This window comes from Pituophis catenifer, unplaced genomic scaffold (assembly GCF_029215685.1).
Source record: "Pituophis catenifer annectens isolate HBS135680 unplaced genomic scaffold, rPitCat1.0.hap2 SCAF_2, whole genome shotgun sequence".
Classification (NCBI taxonomy): Eukaryota; Metazoa; Chordata; class Lepidosauria; order Squamata; family Colubridae; genus Pituophis; species Pituophis catenifer.
Window position 1 is genome coordinate 66419809 of NW_027256882.1, and position 20361 is coordinate 66440169.

The 20361-nt window shown below is 41.0% G+C and overlaps 1 protein-coding gene across 2 annotated transcripts in view; it reads right to left on the minus strand.

The window, feature by feature from the left end:
- NR2C2 (nuclear receptor subfamily 2 group C member 2) overlaps window positions 1-20361 on the minus strand; it is a 60262-nt gene that overhangs the window by 16566 nt on the left and 23335 nt on the right. For both annotated transcript variants that reach the window (XM_070933599.1, XM_070933598.1), the window contains 8 exons: window positions 19131-19241; window positions 18390-18590; window positions 17737-17839; window positions 7284-7463; window positions 5573-5720; window positions 2940-3033; window positions 1757-1890; window positions 1059-1236 (listed from right to left, as the gene is read on the minus strand). In XM_070933599.1, the coding sequence (XP_070789700.1) occupies window positions 1059-1236; window positions 1757-1890; window positions 2940-3033; window positions 5573-5720; window positions 7284-7463; window positions 17737-17839; window positions 18390-18590; window positions 19131-19202 (1110 nt within the window). In that variant the 5' untranslated portion in view covers window positions 19203-19241. The remainder of the gene's footprint in view (window positions 1-1058; window positions 1237-1756; window positions 1891-2939; window positions 3034-5572; window positions 5721-7283; window positions 7464-17736; window positions 17840-18389; window positions 18591-19130; window positions 19242-20361) is intronic.

Here is a 20361-nt window from a genome sequence, read left to right on the forward strand (position 1 = left end):
ATCTCTTTAAACATTCACATAGTTTTATCAATATTTTTGATAATTAAAAAAAATGTTTTTCACTCAAATGGAAGTTGAAAAAACCCTTACCATGTATTATTGAAAAAGAATTATTTGCATTTTAAATAACTGCAGTGCTTCTATGTAGTTAGGGGTCACAATTTACAACGATAATGTGGAAAACAGATATCCTTCACTTACAGCAGTTTATTTAGTGACCATTTGAAGTTACAATGGCACTGAAAAACATGAGTTATGGCCATTTTTCACACTTACGACCTAGTCACATGATCAAAATTCAGATACTTGGCAACTGACTCATATTTATGACGGTTGCAGTGTCCCAGGTCATGTGATCACCTTTTGACAAGCATGACCTGAATAAGAGCAGAGGTGGCGCAGTGGTTAAAGTAGCCCGCAGCACTGCAGGCTACTTCAGCTGACTGCTAGCTGCAGTTCGGCAGTTCAAATCTCACTGGCTCAAGGTTGATTCAGCCTTCCATCCTTCCAAGGTTGGTAAAATGAGGACCCAGATTGTTGGGGGGCAATATGCTGACTCTGTAAACCGCTTAGAGAGGGCTATAAAAGCACTATGAAGCGGTATATAAGTCTAAGTGCTATTGCTATGACAAGTCAATGGGAAAACCGGATTCATTTAACAACTGTGTTACTAACTTAACAACTGCAGGGATTCACTTAACAATTGTGGCAAGAAAGGTTATAAAATGGGCAATATTCACTTAACAAATGTGTTGCTTAACAACATAATTTTTGGGCTCAATTGTGGTTGTAAGTCAAAGACTACCTGTAATTAAATATAATGGTTCAAAATCAGAAGTTTAAAATGCAGCACTATAGAGCGAACATTTTTTTCAAAAAAATTACAGAATGGTCGCATTTGGTAGTTATATTTGATCCTTTTAATGAGTAAACACTGATCTGTTTCAACAGCACGTTAAGAATGTAATGTGATTTGATTTTATACATTATGAGAACTCATTTTTACAAGGAATTAGTTAATGATAAGCTCTGCCAAAACAAATCAGTGTGAGACAGACCTTAAATGTCACATGAGTATCTGTAAGAAGAGGTCCTTCAACTTCAATTATTGGAGTGGACTGATCCCTACTGATGACATGAATATTTCCACCACCTGCAGGATCCATCCCATCGGCTAGATTCTGTGCCGTGGCACCATCTGTAGTATTAAGTGCTTTAGCCAAAGTATCAAATGCCCTGCAAATAAGAATAATGTATCATATATACATCATATATGTTCTTATATTACATTTATCAGTGAGAAATAAAATAAAACCACTGAAATCTTGTCCATCAATCAATAACATCATCAACCCCCAAACAGAAAGTTATTTGCAGCTCTAAGAAAATTGCCAGGGTTTCCAGGCATACTTTACTGATTATTTGATGTGAATAAATGAAATGGGAGTGTAAAATAATGAAATGGAATGGATTCAAATGTGAACAGGATTCTTTGACATTGCAATACTATATGTACCCTTGTAATTATTTTTTACACAGCATACAATCAACACTCTGTTTTTGTACTGTTCTTAATTACTTTTCAATATTCAACCATGTTAAGAAATATCAGCTAGCTTGATTCTTAAGTCTAACATGAGAATGAATTTCAAAAATGGCAATATCTTTTATCAATAGTATTTTAGTTTCATCAATGAAAAAATATTTTTATAGTCAGAGATACAAATTAGAAACATTTCTAATATGAAGCACATACCTAGTAATCTCACTTGCAGATTGGTCTTCTTGTGGAATTTCTGAAGTATCTCCATTATTAAGAGATTCGTTAAGGCTGGCAAGTGATGTTACAACATTTGCTAGTGTTCCCAAAGCACCTTGGCTTGTCTCAGCCTACAAAAAAAAAATAAAAATAACACTTTGAATTAAATGGCTGTGTTTCTTTAAATATAATCTGCCTGTTTCCTAATACAGATACAAAAGTAATTAAAATGAAGAGAATAAAATTACAAAGAAAGGTTTAGGAAATGTAAATAATATCAACCAAATAATATAATACACATCAGGGGGTTGATAAAGCCAGACCTATTTTTCATTACTATACTCTATTCTATAGTCAAGCAAGTAGCACTCAACTTACGACCGTTTGTTCAGGGACTATTCAAACTTATGATCGTGAGGAATAAATGATGGTTATGACCAGTCCTCAGAGTTCTGATTGTCCCAGCACCCTTGCACCCATATGATTGCAATCTTGGCAAATAGGCCATACAATGACCAGTTGCAGCACTCCATGATCATGTGATGATTGTGGCAACTTTCCCTGTTGACATACCCAGAAAGTCAGTGGGGAAGCCGACAGGAAAAGTTGCAATTTTCTGGGGTAAATCTTCCAGTCCCTCTGCACTTATGTTCTACCAGCCACTTGCACTCCCTTGTGCACCAGCCACGTGTACTCCCTCCCCAGGCCTGTGTTGCACCTGTGTGCAATCTCGCCTTGCAGCTTCACATACCACTATGCACTCTTCCTGTGACTTGTCATATCTCCCTTGCCCCCTCATAAATCCTCCAAGCCTCACTATGCTCCTTGCTGCCGGGCTGCTAAATAGCTACCTGGGACTTGAAACTTCCTGCTGGCTTCCCCATTGAGTTGGTTGTAGGGAGCCAGCAGGAAGTTGCCTCGTTTAATGGCCATGAGATCTGTTTAACAACAATCAGGATAGCAGAGATTGCCATTGCTAAGCAGTGTGGTCAAGCTTTATGACCACATAGCTTAGCTATGGAAATTCTGGTCCCAAATGACATCAGTCAAGTATCTGAATATTAAATATATTTCTAAGCAGAAATTATCTATTAATGTATAAATTCTTCATATACAATAAGAAAGCAATTAGGAAAAGCAGGAAAACATGAGTTGTGCAATTAAATCTAAGGACGGCTACCTTGGGATCTGTAGCAAGTAGCACTGTACCATCATCCCGTATTAAAGGCTGCTGAATATTTACAAGCATCCCTGAATCAAGAAGACTGGCTGATCTGTTCAAGAGGATAAAAATAAGGAAAACAACATTATGTTAATAAAGACCACAATATTCCTTTGTTACATCATTAACAGTAACATTGCAATCCATATTTTTGTGATTTCTGAAATTGTTGATCAAAATACTTTCTGGTTTTGCTTTTGCAGAAATTATATTGAACTGGCAGAAGGACTAGGAAAACAATTTCAGCAAAGCAGGGACAGGTCTTTAGGATGTGAACTCAGTCACATCCACCCTCTTTAGATCCATGTCCCTCTTGGCTTGTTAAAGCAACCTGCAGGGCATTGTGTCAGTGGGTTCTAGCAATGGTTAATTCTTCTCTTACTGCTTTATACTTTATACTCCTTAAAGAGACCTTGGTTTATCCCCTTCTCAAGAAGACCTCATGATACAGGCAGTCCTTGACTTATCACCAAAATTGAGCCTGGGATTTTGGTGGTAATTGTGGTTGTTAAGCAGGTCATATGGCCTCACTCAATTTTACAACCATGTTTACGATTATTAAGCAAAACATGTGGTCAATCTACCATATCCAATGGGGTGGTTCTTTTGCTGTTTTCTGCTGGAAAATGGCTAAAGTTACAAATTGTGGTCACATGACTATGAGACTGCAACCAGTGGCTAATGCGAGCCAGCTGCCAAGTGCCTAAAATGCATTCATGTGACCAGCCCGGGGGTGGGGGAGGGAAGCAATCACAACTTTGAGGATGGGTTGAAAGTAATTTCTTTTTACTCTATTGCAACTTTGAACAGTTCTTAAGTGACCAGTTGTTAAACAAAACTATCTGTATTGGACAATTTTCATCCACTACCTAACTTCCTCTATTTGGGGAAGATTGTTGAGAAAGTGGTTTGGCAGCAGCTTCAGAGGACCTCAGATGAAGCGGATTATCGGAATGCCTTTCAGTAGGGATTCAGACACATGTAAGGGATGGAAAAAGCACTGGTCACACTTTTGGATGATCTCTGGCAAGAGCAGGAAGAATGTTATGCATCCATCCTTGCCGTATTTGATCGCTCTGCTGCCTTCAGTACAGTGTTGTGGTGGCCCACCTCCTTTTTCCAGCTCAATTCCAGTTGGTGGTGATTGGATAGGAAAGATTCTGCCTTTGGCCCCTACTGTGTGGGGTGCTGCAGGCTTCAATGCACTCTCTGCTCCCATTCAGCTCTACTTGAGGATACTGAATAATCACTTCTGTCACTATGGGGTGAAGTATCATCAGCACACTGATATATATTTCTGTCCTGGTGAATTAAATGATCCATGAACATCTTATCCCAGTGCCCGAGGCCGCCAAGAGTCTGGATGGGGAACAACAGGCTTCAGTTCAACCCTGGCAAGACTTGAGTGGCATTGGGTTTTGAGGCCTGACAGTTCTAGGAATATGCCATCTTTGGTGGTAGATGGGGTTGCAGTGCCCCAGACATATCTGATGTGTGATGTGGGGATCCTTCTGGACTTATGATGCCTGCGTAAAGCACATACATTTGTGGCTAGGAGGATCTTTTCGCAGTTTTGTCTGGTACATTAGTTGTACCTGCTCCTAGATCAAGGGCCTCTGCTCATCGTCACTCATACCCTAGTAATCTCCTGACTGGACTAGTGCAGTACACTCTACAGAGGGTTGCCCTTGAAGAGTATTTGAAAACTTCATCTGGTACAGAATTTAAATGGTCCCAGTCTTCTTGGCCTTTTATGAGATGTTAAAGACCTAGTTGTTTTCTCAATTTTTATTGACACCAGTTTAGACATTAATGGCTGTGTGTTGCGTTATTTTGAGGGGACAGCACATTTACACTGTTATACAAGCTATATATTCACTACTTTACATTGTAGCCAAGTGTCATTTCTTCAGTGTTGTCACATGAAAAGATATACTTAAATATTTACAAAATGTGAGAGGGTGTACTCACTTCTGTGATATACTGTATATTCCAGGTTGAAGTCTTAACATGGTTCTCACCATAAAAAAAACCAAAACCCCACACTGATCTCTCTCTCTCTCTAGCAATTTATATTTTAGATATTGCATTATACTGTATATACTTATATATAAGTCCAGAATGTTAGGTGCCAAAATACATTCAAAATAATGGATTTGGATGGGCTTATTTACGAGTATATACAGTAGATTTTTTTCTTGAAGCATATATATAGCTTGTATACCATCATGGATAAATCCATTTAAGAATAAGATTTGAACATTTTGAATCTACATATCTGTGGATGGTCTTATCGTCAAGGATATACTATACCTATACACACAAGAAAATAGTTCTAAAATGAATGAAAAGAGTGTATGAAAATGAAATCTTTCTCATACTATTTTGTTTTTGTTCCTTTTACTTATTATTATTTGTTATTCTATGTTTTAATGTTGGACAAAATTAATAAGTAAAATAAAAATAGTGTTTCAATTCAAAAGGAAATAAGACTAGTTTTTGTTTAATTTAGTAACTTTCTGAATAATATTCAAATGTTTTCACAACTTATTTAACTCTAAAAGGGCTTTAAAGACACATTCATTACTTACCTAGCCCCATCTTTATCTGCAACAAATGTTGGGGTTGCTATCAGAGGACTTCTTAAGTCCTTTCTAATATATATCTTTTCTGTTGAAGCAGCACAGTTGGTTGGTTTCTCACGCTGTACATCAAAAGGCTTCCTTTCACTCTGTACAGCTACATCAGAACACAACAAATACACATAGATTCTTAAAAGCATTTGCTCACATTTAAGCTTCATTTTAACCAAAGGTGTGGTCTATATACTGACTATTTCATCCTGTATCCATGTACCCTGTTCTGATACAAAGTTGTCTGGGGATGTTTTCTATAATATACTAATGGCACTAAACTATTTAGAACTTTATTTTATTTTAACAGATATTTAAAAACACAACCAAGAAAAAAAGGAAAAAAGAAATAAACAATGACAACAAAAAAGTAGAAATTTACAGGTTGTGTCAGATTAAGCAACAATTTTCAAATATGCAACACTACATACAAAAATAATTGTAAATCTTTTTCCATGTTATTTGTGGTCTCAGAAAAATAAAGCATAAATGCAACATTTTAAATGCAGGGGAAAAGCCCTGAAACAATTAGTAATGATACTAATTGTAAACTGGTATCAATTTTAATACCAATATCAGTTAACTAGTGAACAATTGTGAACCAACTTGAACAGTGTATCACACTAGATAGACATTTATGAAATATAGTTAAATTCAAAGGACATACAGAAACAGCCAAAGTATTGGTGACTCTTAGCATTTTTCCAAAGAATCTCAATTCTTTGTAAAGTAAAGTAAACTGAAACTGACACAAGTACAAGTTAGTCCCAGTTATAATTTGTGATGGTTGGAAAATGATCAGTTACATTACCAGCCCAATTTTATGATGTTTTTTTACAGCAGTTGAAAAGTGAATCACTGTGGTTATGAAATGAATCTGCAGTTGTTAAACAAACCAATGGTTTGCTATGGGCACAGTTTCGCCAAAAAACCAGAAATAAATGTTGGATTTCAGCAAAACTGTTGTAAAACACATTCACAGGACCATGGGACACTGCAGACAACTGTAAATGTGGCCCAGTTACCGAGTGCCTGAAGTGCAGTTACATCACCACGTGGTGGAGGGAACTCCTGAAACTTCAAATTTGGGTTTATGTCTATGGAGATTCTCAATGATCCAGCTCAAGATTGTCTCAGAGATGCTTTTCCAAAAGCAACTGGACTTTCTTAGTACCAGTCAGACATTGCACATCCTGTCTTTGTTCTTGATCTGAACAACCAAGATGTTAGTGATTTATTTAACACTAGAGACTCTCTATTTTACCCTGTACTGCAGCTACATTCCCTAGTTCTGCTGTCAGAATTGATCCCTTCAGCTTGTCCATTAGTTTTTTTAAAATAAACTACCATATTCAAGATATAAACTCTTCCCAAATCAGAATAATCATTTTGGTTTTGAATATCATCACATTTCCATCAATCAATATAGCAATTGAAACATTTTACTGTTTCATTTACAGCACAAACCTCTGAACATTTGAAGATTTAAATGTAAAGCTCAGCCAAAGATTCATGTCAAACAGTTTGACTGGGATTATGCAAACAGTGTAATAATAGAAACAATAATAGAATAATAGAAACAATAGAAACAACTTTTAATCACAGAAGTGACCAAACTCCTATCCATTATTTTTTGTTAGAAAAGAAACGTTATGGACTGTAGACTCACATTCCATTTTCATTCCCATCTCAAGGCATTTTTTGAGCCGACAAAACTGGCAACGATTCCTGTGGTGTTTATTGATGATACAATCCTGGTTGCTGCGGCAACTATAGGTCAGATTTTTCCTCACACTTCTTTTAAAAAAGCCTTTGCATCCTTCACAACTGACAGCACCATAATGACGACCTTAAAAAAGAGGGGGGAAATCTAAGAAACTATGATGATTACAATAAAAAAGTACATTTTAAAACAATTTTTATTTATGCAATACTCACTGTTCAATGGTTCTGTCAGTTTGCTTTTAATCTTACAATTTTTATAAAATTGCATTTTTATAACTCAAAGGGCTTTCCTGGATTTTTTTGAGGTTCTACATCATAGTAGTACTGTTTTATATTATTGCAGTAAACTGAGATGTATTTGGTGTGTAAGCCAGTTAGAGGCCACATATAAGTCAGTCCTTCAGTTTCGATGGCAACTGGAGCTGGGATTGCAATCACTAAATGATAAAGTTGTAAAGAGTGACGTAACAACACCCTATCACTTAGCAACAGCAATTCAGATAGTCCCAGATGTTATCATAACTCTAACATAACATAATTCCACCTCCCTTTAATAAACAGGAAGCAGAAGGAGGGGGCGGCTGAGCATAGACTGCACATGAGTTGGGGATGTGCTATAACGCAGTGTAAGCGCAGGGAGGCCAGGAAAAAAAGGTGCTGATGGCTGTATGTCTAGTGTGATCTCAGGAAGCCAGGGAAGGAGGATGCTGGTGGGGGTGAGCAAGTGAGTGGGAGGAAGAACATAGTGTGTGTGATAGTCAAGAAAAACTGGGAAGGGAAGAGCCTTACCCAAGCAACTTGAGACTTTCCCCACTGACTTCTCCTTTGACTTCGCTTGTGGGAAGCCAGCAGAGAAGATTGGCAATTGTGATCATGTGACTGGGGGATACTGCAACCTGTTTTAAGTACGAGCTGGTTACCAAACAGCCAAATTTTGTTAACCTGACTGTGGGGACACTGCAATGGGTAGAACTTTGAGGACGGGTTATAAGTCCTTTCATTCAATGTCAACATAACTTTTAACTATGAATGAATGGTTGTAACTTGACGACTATTTATATGACATTCGTTCATTCATTCATTCATTCATTCATTCATTCATTCATTCATTCATTCATTCATTCATTCATTCATTCATATACCTTGTCTATTTGTCACCATGAAAGCACTCAGAATGGTGAATAACTGTAAAACCAAGCAATAAAATCTATGAATCTTTTAACAGAGCCAGCAGCCAAAGTTATGTTAATGCTGTCACTTAAAGCAAAACACACTCTCCCTGCCAGTCTAGATTGCAGTGTAGCTTCTTCCATGGTTCCTTAATTAGGATATTGTTTTTTTCTTGATTGCTTATCTGATGCCATTTCCTGCTTTGGGGGGGATTTTTTGATGGTATCTTTTAAATGGAACAGTTACAACCATCCTCAATTTAACTTTGTAAATCAACTTATGACCATAGACATAAAGTGGATCAGTATGTGACTGGAACTATTTTATGACCTTTTTTGAGTCAGTCGTTAAGTAGCTGCCATGGTCATAAAAAGAATCCATTATTGCTATGGGTCATTTTTGCTGGAAACCAGAAGTGCAGAGTTTTCAGCAAAAATGGCATTGAGCCACTACTTATGGAACCGGCTCCATCCTATCACATTCGCCTGTATCACCCAATCAGACAGAAAAGATATGTTGCAGATCCAGTCAGTTAAAGAACTCCTACTGGCAGGGTCTAGGAACAGAGACTTCTCTGCCGTTGCTCCCGCCCTTTGGAATATTCTTATCCCAGAGGTGAAGCGGGCCCTACTCTCCTGGCTTCCGAAATGGGGTTAAAACATGGCTCTGGCCTTTGTATGGGGAGCTCAAAGGACCACAGTCGTAGGATTGGTTGGTGTCATGAGAAACCTCCCTTTACCTTTGTCAACTAATTTTTAGCAGAATTTAATTATTCATGCCTCCTTGAAAATGTTTATAATGTTTAAAATTTTAATTTTAAAACCTTAACAGTGTAATTTTCATATGCTGTTTTATATTTTAATGTTTTATTTTATGCCAGCCAGTGTCCCTCTTTGAGGGACATGGGCAGTCATAAATATGAAATATAAATTAATAAATGAATATAAAATGCAGACATTTGCAGTACTCTACAAATGGCTGTAAATACAGGCCAGTTGCTGAGCGCCCAACATATGATCATGTGACAACAGGGGGAAAGCCATCAGAAATTCGGAACTCAGTCCTTTTGGGGGGGGGGGGAGGCTGTTGTAACTTCAAAAAGTCACTAAGTGACCGCTTGTAAATTGAGGATATCTGTATGTAAATGGGGTTTATCTCTGCCTGTTGATGGTTGATTTGTCAATGTGTCAAGTACCCAAGGAATCCCTAACATTTTTGGATTTGACAATCTCAAATATCAAGTTTCCCATTTGAAATTGTGACTCAATTTGTTGAGAAATTAAACATCTTTCACCATGACATCATGCGTTCTACCAATTTTTTACATGTTTGTCCCGCATAGTGGTTGTTAGTTACCTAGTTTGGTAATCAAATATCTGCAGGAAAACAACCAAATTCAGAGGGCAATAAGAACCTAACAGTTAACTCTAAACTACATATATTCTTCAGTACTGCAACTTAGCTTTCCATGTTAATGTTATGAGTCTTGTGAAAACAGAACTAGAATCTTGTCAGAACTTATTCCTGTCTGGAGCATATTCTGATAAGGCTCCAGATTTGAGGGTGCAAGTGTAATGGCTTGTACCTGCAAATTTGATTCTTTCAAAATATGCTCCCACTTTGCTTTGAAGGCTGAAGCAAAGTAATGATTGTGCAGAGATGGAGTCCTGAACGTAAACCCATTCATTTAGTGACTGTTTGAAGTTGTAACAGCACTGAAAAAAGTGACATGACTGTTTTTCGCACTTACGACCATTACAGCATCCTCATGGTCACGGGATCAAAATCTGGATGCTTGGCCACTGGCATGTATTTATGATGGCTGCAGTGTCCCAGTACAATCACCTACTGCGACCTTCAGAGAAGCAAAGTCAATGCGGAAGCCAGATTCACTTAACAACTGTGTTACTAACATAACAACTGCAGTGATTCACTTTACAACCATGACAATAAAAGTTGTAAAATGGGGCAAAACTCACTTAACAACCGTCTTACTTAGCAATGGAAATTTTGGCCTCAATTGTGGCTGTAAGTCAAGGACTACCTGTAATTACTGCTATTAATAGCAATATGAATCCAAAATAAATATACAACAATAGTGGCTACCTCAAAAATAGTTTTGTCCATTTTTCAATAATTTTGTAAAAGTAAACAAGCTTAATCCAACCATTACAAAAATAGTTTTAAATATGATTGCTTTATTGTTCAGTCCTAAAGAAAACGTTGTATTTTATAAAGTTGCATTGTTGTATAAATGTACCATTTGATATACAATTACAATTTAATTACTCAAAGCACTATTTATTTCTTGTTCAGATTTATCAACAAAGCATACACATTTATTTATCATCTTGGGGTTTATGATAATGCAAAATTTGACAAACCTCATTCAGATAGTTTATAGGGGGTGAGGAGAAAAAAGTTCTAAATATTTCTCATTCTTGTCTGAGGCTTTAAAGAATGAGTTAGTGCTCTTTGCCTATTCCTTCAAAAAATGCTCACTAGCTATGGTCAAACGGCTTTATCCTGATGTATTTTTTAAAAGATAAATACTTATTGCACTAATATTACCCTAGTATTCTCAAGTTTCTTTTGTTCTGGAAAATAACTGAAGAGCTATGACTCAAGCAGAAAGAAGAAAAATTATTCTGATGATATGGCTAGTTGGTTTTAATAAAAAGTATTTATGTGTCTTTTGCATTAACTCAATCAGGAGAAATATTCCTGGGAACTGCACAAAAACAACACAAGCAAAACTTTCAATCAAGCAAATTACTGAAATCTACAAACTGACCAATAAAAAATCTAGACAATCAGCATTCGGCTTCTGAAATAATCTGCACTCAATAAATTAGTACATTGAAGAATTACACTGGTACCATTCATGGCCTCATCTTGATTTGAAAATCCCCTACCTAGTTTTTATTATAATGAATCAGCCAACCGAAAACTCAGTCGAAAAGACAAAAATGAAAGAAAGCTTCTATCTGTTCTTTAGAATGGACGTTGGTCTTACCTGATACGTCCGTTCTCGAGTAGATAGAAACGCCAGTCAGGCTGGGGAAAACGGCTCCTTTATCCAGCGTGGACCGGGTCTGCACTAATTTAAATAACTCCACCCTCTTCTCCAGTGTTTCGGCGAGGGCCGTAGTGCAGACCGTCGTGTCATCCTGAAATGAGAGAGAATTAATATCCAAACCCCCCTCCCATCCACCCCGGAGGGCCGGACCAGGGTGGGGCTGACTGGCGTTTCTATCTACTCGAGAACGGACGTATCAGGTAAGACCAACGTCCATTCTCCGAGGTGAAGAAATGCCAGTCAGGCTGGGGACATACCAAAGCCAGTTGTCACCAGGGAGGGAAAACTCCGGACCGCCGGCTCTAAGATCGAAGCACCTCCTGTAGGACCCGGCGACCAAAGGCAGCGTCCGCGGAGGCGAAGGAATCCACCCGGTAATGGCGAATGAACGGTGAGATCGACGTCCATGTTGCTGCCCGGCAAACCTCTTCTAGAGTGGCTTGAGTGGCCCAAGCCGCCGAAGTGGCAGCGCTCCTCGTCGAGTGCGCAGTGATGTGAGGTGGAACTGGAAGGTGTTGTTGTTGATAGGCCGTGGCGATCGTAGCCCTGATCCAGCGACCTAGGGAGGTACTGGAGACTCTGGTCCCGATGGAAGCAGGCTGAAAGGATATGAACAGAGCCTCCGTCCTACGTAGAGGGGCTGTCTGAGAGATGTAAATCTTAAGCGCCCGACGGACGTCGAGGAGATGCCAGGACTTTTCCAACCGGTGAGCAGGTCGAGGACAAAAATCCGGAAGTACGAGCTCTTGAGCTTGGTGGAATCTAGAGTTGATTTTGGGTAGGAAAGCCGGATCAAGGCGGAGGACCACCCTGTCCGTATGAAAAATGCAGAGATCACTGCGGACAGATAGAGATGCCAGTTCAGAGATTCGTCGGGCTGAGGTTATGGCAACCAGGAATGCCACCTTGAAAGACAAAAAACGGAGGGATACCTGACGGAGGGGTTCAAACAGAGACAGAGTTAAGGCGTTTAGGACCTTGTTGAGGTTCCATGTGGGGAAGCGATGAATCGGGGGAGGACGGAGGTTGACCGCCCCCCGAAGGAAGATGCGAATATGAGGGTGACGAGTGATAGAGTCCGGAGAATTGCAGGAGAGAATTGAGGCGATAGCAGCCACTTGTCGTCGTAGGGTATTTGGAGTCAGGCCGGAATCAAACCCATCTTGAAGAAAGGAAAGGACTTGAAGGACTGAAGCTGACAGTGGGTCGATGGAGGATTTTCGACACCATTTGGAAAAGGCTTGCCACGTAGCTTCATAAATCCGTGAAGTAGATGGACGGCGAGCTGCTTGCATCGTGGAAATTACCCTGGTAGGAATCCTGGCCTCCCTTAAAAGGAACCGCTCAGCCTCCAGGCGGTTAGATGGAGCCAAGCGGGGTCCGGATGATGAAGAGACCCTTGAGTGAGTACTATCCTGGAGTCCGGAATGCGCCAATGTGGCGCTACCGACAGAGAAAGAAGGTCCGCATACCAAGGCCTGCGGGGCCAGTGAGGCGCGATGAGGATGAGTTCCGCCTTCACTTCCAACATCTTTCTGAGTACTCGGGGAATGAGAGGAAGAGGGGGAAAGGCATACAGGAGGCCTGGTGGCCACGGGTTGCGGAGGGCATCCGTGGCCTCGGCTCGAGGGTCCAGAAAGCGGGAGAAGTACCTGGGGAGCTTGTTGTTCAGGTTCGAGGCAAAAAGGTCGACCACTGGGAAGCCGAAACGGTTCGTGATCTCGTGGAAGAGAGGGAGGGGAAGGCTCCACTCCCCGGGGTCCAGCCGTGACCGGCTGAGGGCGTCCGCTTGAATGTTGCTTGTCCCCGATATGTGATCCGCCCTTATTGAGGCGAGATGCGCCTCGGCCCACCGACCCAGGAGGATCGTCTCTGTCAGCAGGGCTCTGGAGTGAGTCCCCCCCATCTTGTTTATATGAGCCTTTGTGGCCATGTTGTCGGTTAGAACAAGAATGTCTTTGCCCTCTACCAGAGGCTGGAAGCGGAGAAGAGCTAACCGGACTGCACGAAGCTCCAGATAATTGATGTTGTGGAGGAGATCCCCCTGGGACCACTGACCCTGAGCCATGTGGTGAAGGACATGGGCCCCCCAACCTGTCAAGCTGGCGTCCGTCGTGAGGACCAGTCGCGAAGGCTCTCTGAAATATGAGCCTTTGGAGATAGCGTCCGAAGTCCACCATCTAAGGGAAGAGATGACTAATCGAGGCAGGCGGACACAGGACAGGGAAGAACTTTGACCCGATCGTTGATGGGGAAGGAGAAGCCACTGGAGCTCTCTACTATGCAACCGGGCCCATGGGACAATCCCAAACGTGGATACCATTTTGCCAAGAAGGCAAGATAACTTTAACAGGGAAGCAGACCTACGTGAGATGCACTGATTGGCCAAGGCCTTCAGACTGACTTGGCGATCGGGAGAAAGGAATACCTGGGAAAAAAGTGTATCAATGGACGCCCCAAGATGGACAATGTGAGTGGAAGGTGAAAGGTGGCTTTTAGCCCAATTTATGGAGAAACCATGGCCTTGTAAAAGGGCCAGTACCGTAGAAAGGTCCGAGAGTGCGGTAGAAACAGAAGAGGACATAACTAAAATGTCATCCAAATAAAATTGTAAGCGAATGGGTAGGGAGCGAATATGTCCAATTAAGGAAGCCATAATCTTTGTAAAAACCCTAGGGGCTGAAGACAGACCGAAGGGCAGGGCACGGTACTGGAAATGGGAACCCCTGTAGTGGAAACGAAGAAATTGGCGGTGAGAAGGGTGGATAAAGATATGGAGATAGGCGTCCGTTAGGTCAATAGAAGCAAGAAAATCACCAGGCCTGAGACATTCCAAAATAGAAAACAACGTGTGCATCTTGAACCAGCGGTAGGTTATGTACCGGTTCAAGGCCTTGAGATCTAAAATGGGCCGCCAGCCTCCTGAGGATTTCTTTACAATGAAGAGGCGGGAGTAAAAACCCAGGCCCCGTTGTTCAGGGGGAACGGGTTGAACGGCCCTGATAGCCAAGAGGTGGGTTATGGCCGAGGAAACGAGAGCTTGTTTAACAGGGTCCTTGGAGAGAGGACGGGACAAAAAAACTGAAGGGGGAGGGAAAGAAAATTCCAACAAAAGACCTGTTTCTATAGTTGACAAAACCCAAGCGTCAGAAACTGAAGACCGCCATTGGTTATAAAAAAGAGAAAGGCGGCCCCCAATGGGAGGGTCCCCATTGGACCTATCTACCTCTGCGTGGAAAACGACCCCTTCCCCCCCGAAAGGATCGCCTAGGTGGGAAACGACCCCCCGATCTGACCTGAGAGTCGGGCTGGGATGATCTTGGCTGGGACGTGCGTTGGAAGCGGGACTGGAAGGTGGAATCAGATGTCCGAAAGGGCTGGAGTCGAGGATAAGGTGAGTAGCGGGAGTCGGAGCGCCGGTGTTGTGATGGGAGAATCTTGCGTCGATCCCTTGTCTCGACCAGAAGAGGTTCCAGAGGTGGACCAAAGAGATTGCCGGGAGTGTAAGGGGAGGATGCCAACTGCCACTTGCTGCGCATGTCAGCCTGCCAACCCCTGAGCCATAGAAGGCGGCGTGAAGTAACAGAAGAACCCAGGGCTCTTGCCGCAAACCGGGTAGCGTTCAGAGTTGCGTCTGCCGAATATTCCAGGGCTGCCATGATTTTGTTGATGTCTTGTTGAACCCTGGAATCAGAGTGAGGTAAGTGTTCTTGAAGCTGTTTGATCCACAGGATGGCGGCCCTGTTAAAGAAAGAGGCCGCCGAGGATGATTTAATAGACCAGGCGGCGGCGAGGTGACCCTTGACCAGCGTTTTTTCGGCGCGCTTGTCCTCAGGACGCAGAAAGTCTTCTGGCGGTCCAGTGGGATGAGAGGGGTTGGACAAGGCCACGATAGGAGCATCCACAGTGGGAGGCTGAAGTAAATCAGACATAGCTGAAGCCGCGTTGTAGAGGCGTTTGTCCAGGTTATTTGGACTTGGACCAGCCTCCGGCAGAGACCATTGGCGACGAAGAACATCCAGGAACAGTTTTGGTGCTGGGATGGTTTCAGGCGCCACAGTTGGTTCCGCGAATAAGGCTGAAGCTGGGTCAGCAGAGGAAGAAGAGACCTCTGAAGATGGAACTTCGCCTAAACGGGTGGTAGCAATGGCTTTAAAGAGGAGAGAGCGGAACATTTGAGGGCAAAAGAGCCCTATAAAGGGGGATTGGTCTGGGCTCAGACCCTCATCCTCAGAAAGAGCGGAGTCCGGGGCCTCGTCGGGTTCCGAGATGGTTGCCTCCTCTGCGGCCAATTCCAATTCGTCTTGATCCATCTCCGAGGAATGATCAGTAGTTGAAATATGATGAAACTCCCCGGTAGAGGATTGAGCTGGGGCTGGAGCAGAAGGCTGAAGCCCTGCCTGTTGGAGGCATTGAGCAAAGCTCTGGCGGAGAGCTCTGGTGAGGAGAGCCTCAAATGCCTCTGGGAGAGGAGGTATAGGCTCCTGGTGTGATGGAGTAAGAACAGGAGCAGGAGGCTGGGCTGTCTGACAGGGGCTGGGAGAAGGAACTGGTCCAGCCTCGGTCTGGAAGAGAGGCTCCTTACCCGGAGGGAGGGCAGGCCCCAAGGGGACTGGGCGGTCAGGTGACAGGCTCCTTATACTGCGGGCCTCCTCTTGGATAACTGGCCCTGAAGCGGTAACCGATGGAAGGGGGCGCTCAGGAGGCATGGGCGTTACTCTAGAGGAAGCCTTGTTAAAGGCCTTCTCCATGGCCTTGTGACGCCTCTGTTCCTCCTTGGAAGGCGCTGCAGATATCTTTTTGGCCTTGTGAGATCTCGTTGGTTTGGCCAGGCCAGAAGGACCCTCCAGAGGATCAACGGAGGAGAGATCGTGGCCGGAGGACTTGTGAGAGTGCTTACGGCCCCTGTTCTTGTCTGCCATTGCCCAGTTAAATTTTTGCCTTATAAAATGGCCGCTGTCACAAGCGCGCCAAAATAAACCGCCCCTGTGAGTTGTTGAGAACGAATGCTCTGCCTCCTTAATGGCCGCCGTCCCCAAGCGCGCCAAATAAACCGCCCAGTACCTTACTGAAACGAGTTGCTCCGAAGAATCCTCAGCGCTCGCAGCGGGAGGCAAGCAACGTGACGGGATCACTAGCTCCAGGCTATTAATGCGATCAGAGGGCTAGTAGATCGTAGGAGAGCTGCTGCTTGGCTAATCGCCTTTAAAACGCAGCGCTGGGTTGAGGAAATTGCCGTTTACGAGGGAATCTGTCGGCCGACAGATTCCAAGCCGGAGCCCCGGCTGGCGGCAATCCAATAAGCTTCCCACCACAAGAAGGAGATTTAGGAAGTCTAATAATCTAAATTCGTTGAAATATTGCTGAAATGCTAGCGAGAATGGAAGACACGACCATCCAGTGAGGACCGAGTCGAAACACTGGAGAAGAGGGCAGAGTTATTTAAATTAGTGCAGACCCGGTCCACGCTGGATAAAGGAGCCGTTTTCCCCAGCCTGACTGGCGTTTCTTCACCTCGGAGAACATGTGTTGTATTCATTGTCTAGTGATCCTTTCTTCTGTCCTATTTTAAGCAGAGCCAAAATCATTGTGAGTCTTGTGCTCTTCACCTTACTTCCTTTGAACTTAAGTCCATTTTTTTAAAAAATCAAATGGTTTTTAACATGGAACCAAAAGTATTCAAACATTTAATTGAGTCAGTCTAAAATCTTCCCAGACATTATCTTCTATTCTTTCGCTGAGGCCAAACCAGTACTTCAAAAATTAGATTTTGTCTCTTTAGTTTAATTGTATCACTTTGCTTCCTTCAGCACCCCATGAAATTCCATTGTTAGGCAATACAATTTTCATGATGCTGCCTCTCTCTACTGAGAACCACAGCAAAGTTCCTGGGAGCTCTGGAAGATATTCTCACTGCGTATGTGACTAAAAGGTATAATGTGCACTTAGGGGCCAGGAAGTCTATGGAAAATGAACAATATCACTATTACAAGTCAGGGTTTTTTTTACTTTCTTGAAGAATCCCCACTTCTGCCAAAAAAGTTTCTTCTGTTTTTATCGTCACCAAACCTGCCTTTCAGTGAAAGATTAGTTCTGTGTGAGTGTTTAGGCAAATGTGTTCTTTCAACCAAGTAACTTGGCATCTTACCTGATGCTTTGTCTCCACAGACAACACAGTACTCTACTACCTGTGGCCGCTGGACATCAGTTTTAGCTAATAAACGTTCCACAGAGGCAGAATCAGTGACAATCTAAAATGAAACATTTAAAAATTTGTAGTATAATTTCTATTTGAAACTGTATTTAAAAGATGCTGCAAATTTTTAAACGTAAAACACAGCTGTGCCACAGTTGTGCAACTGCATAATAAACATGCAGAAAGGGAAGAAATATGGAAAAATTATTTAAAAAAATAACAGTATAGCAAAGCCAGCAAGAAAAAGGCTTAAAAGTTTGCATGGTAATTGATGGCATGATAATGTAAAGGAAAGTTATAGTGATTCATACACATGGCAGCCATCTACTAATTGCCTCAAGACAATGTAAACCACTGCCTCTTGCCTTGTTTGCATAATATGACAATATTGATCTATATAATCTTAATCACATGTTTAGTTTTATTTCTGTGTTTTGAAATCATCTGATTTTTGTTGAGCTGATAGTATTTTAGCAATATGATGTGGAGACTAGAATATAAATTCTACAGACCCATGCTAATTAGTTAAAGTATAAGCCATTTTTCTGCATGCTCTTAAGTCTGAATATCCAATATATGTATCATTCTTTAACTGTGGTGTTTACCTGTATTCTGCCTGGTACAATATTATCTGTGGTAGTAAAAATAAGTTGCTTGGTATTAGAAGTCTCAGGTGCAGCTAGTATTACTTTCCCTGTTCCAGTACCATCTGGACTAGCAAGTATAAATTGTTGCTTTGGGGATACTGATGAATCCACTGCTGTCACTATTTGAATTTTCTGCCCTGTTTGCTGATCTGTGACAATCTATAACAAAAAGAAAAACATTATTGTGCGAGAATAAATTTAACACATTAAAAAAATAAATTTAACAAGCTTTAAGTTCACTTTTAAGAATTATATGCCATTATTTAAGGATGCTGTTTTTCCTGTTACCAAATTATGGATGCAGGTTATGCAAAAAAGAAATAAATGCTATAGTAAAAATGGAAAGATTCTATAAACAGGTGTTTCAAATACGTACATGATTACTCAAAATGAAACAACAAACTGTCTTCAAACATGTACTGTCCACCTACATAGTACATACATAGAAAAGAAGGCTCTCCCACAAGATGCTTACAAAAACATAGTTCCAATAATAAAATAAAACCTCTCAAGTAGTAGATCACTTTCTCATAGTAAATCTGCTCTTTGTACACTGTTACTAAATAACTATAAAATTATATATTAGGTTTGAAATTATTATATAAAAGAAAAAAATTAAATTAAAATGCTCTGTTATTTGATGCTACATATTAAGCAGAAAGAGATGAAACAGACTATATTTAGAAGACAAGTCTATACCTGAATACGTTGCGGTGATGATACAGTGGAATCTGTGGAGATTATCTGGATGCGCTGGGAAGGGCTGGTCATCACTGGAGTTTCAGATAAGGTTGACTGGACAGTTTGGACCTAGAATGATTTATGAAAAAATACTTTACATATGGCAAAACAATACAATGAATATTATATAACTTAATATTTTATTAAATAATTGAAATCATTTGATTGGGGAAATGTACAGCACAGTGCACGTTCAAGATTCTCCATGTTATAAGGCAGTTATTTTGCTTCCAAACTCCAAAGAATGCCTTCCAAATCAGTTCCACAGGCTCTAAGGGCTTCAGAAGAGAAGCTGGTATGCTGAATGTGGTATCTATGTCATTTTATTTTTGCATTGTAGACTAGAACCTTCCACCAGAAAGAAAAGTTTTAGACACAGTGCACTAATAAAACTGTTTCATGCATTACCATTCTCTTAATAGGGAATCCAGGAAATGGAATTCAATTACCTATTTCTTTTGATATAAAGATAAGGATGTGAAGATAAGGATATATGTGGCATTGATTAAAAAGAAGTATTATTTAAAGGTAATAATGTAAACTATTTGAAGGTTATATGCCCTCGGAGACCAAAATATCAAGCACATTTTAATATATTACAGCCCAATGCAACAGCTAAGATAAATGGATAATTAAATAATTATTAAAATTATAATTATTTTAAAATTAAGTTTATGGTCAGAAGACAAAGCATAGAAGATAAAACTAAAATACTGCATGTATTAAAGCAACCAGAAGAATAAATAAAGAGCATTAAAACCAACCAACCAAACCAAAAGGAATACAAATCACCTTAGAGGAAACAAATTAACAAGATTGCTATATAATTAACTGTCTTGCAACAACAGCAATTACAAGAAATCTGGTAACCCTTCTACAAATATTTACTGAGCTGTCAGCTAATAGAAACCAAGTGATCTTTCTGATCTTGGGTGACTATATGCCATGTCCGTAAAAAAAAAAAAGACACTTCAAGTCCTATGAAACTGTTTCTATTTCCTCTAGGGGCATAGGTAAAATCATTCTTTGTGTTGGAACGTTTCGAAGTCTTTCTTCAAAGAGGACGGCAAAGCATTACCGTCCCATAATGCTTTACAGTACTCTCTGGATAGTTTACAATTTGCATATTGCCCCAACAATCTGTGTCCTCATTTTACCAACCTTGGAAGGATGAAAGGCTAAGTCAATT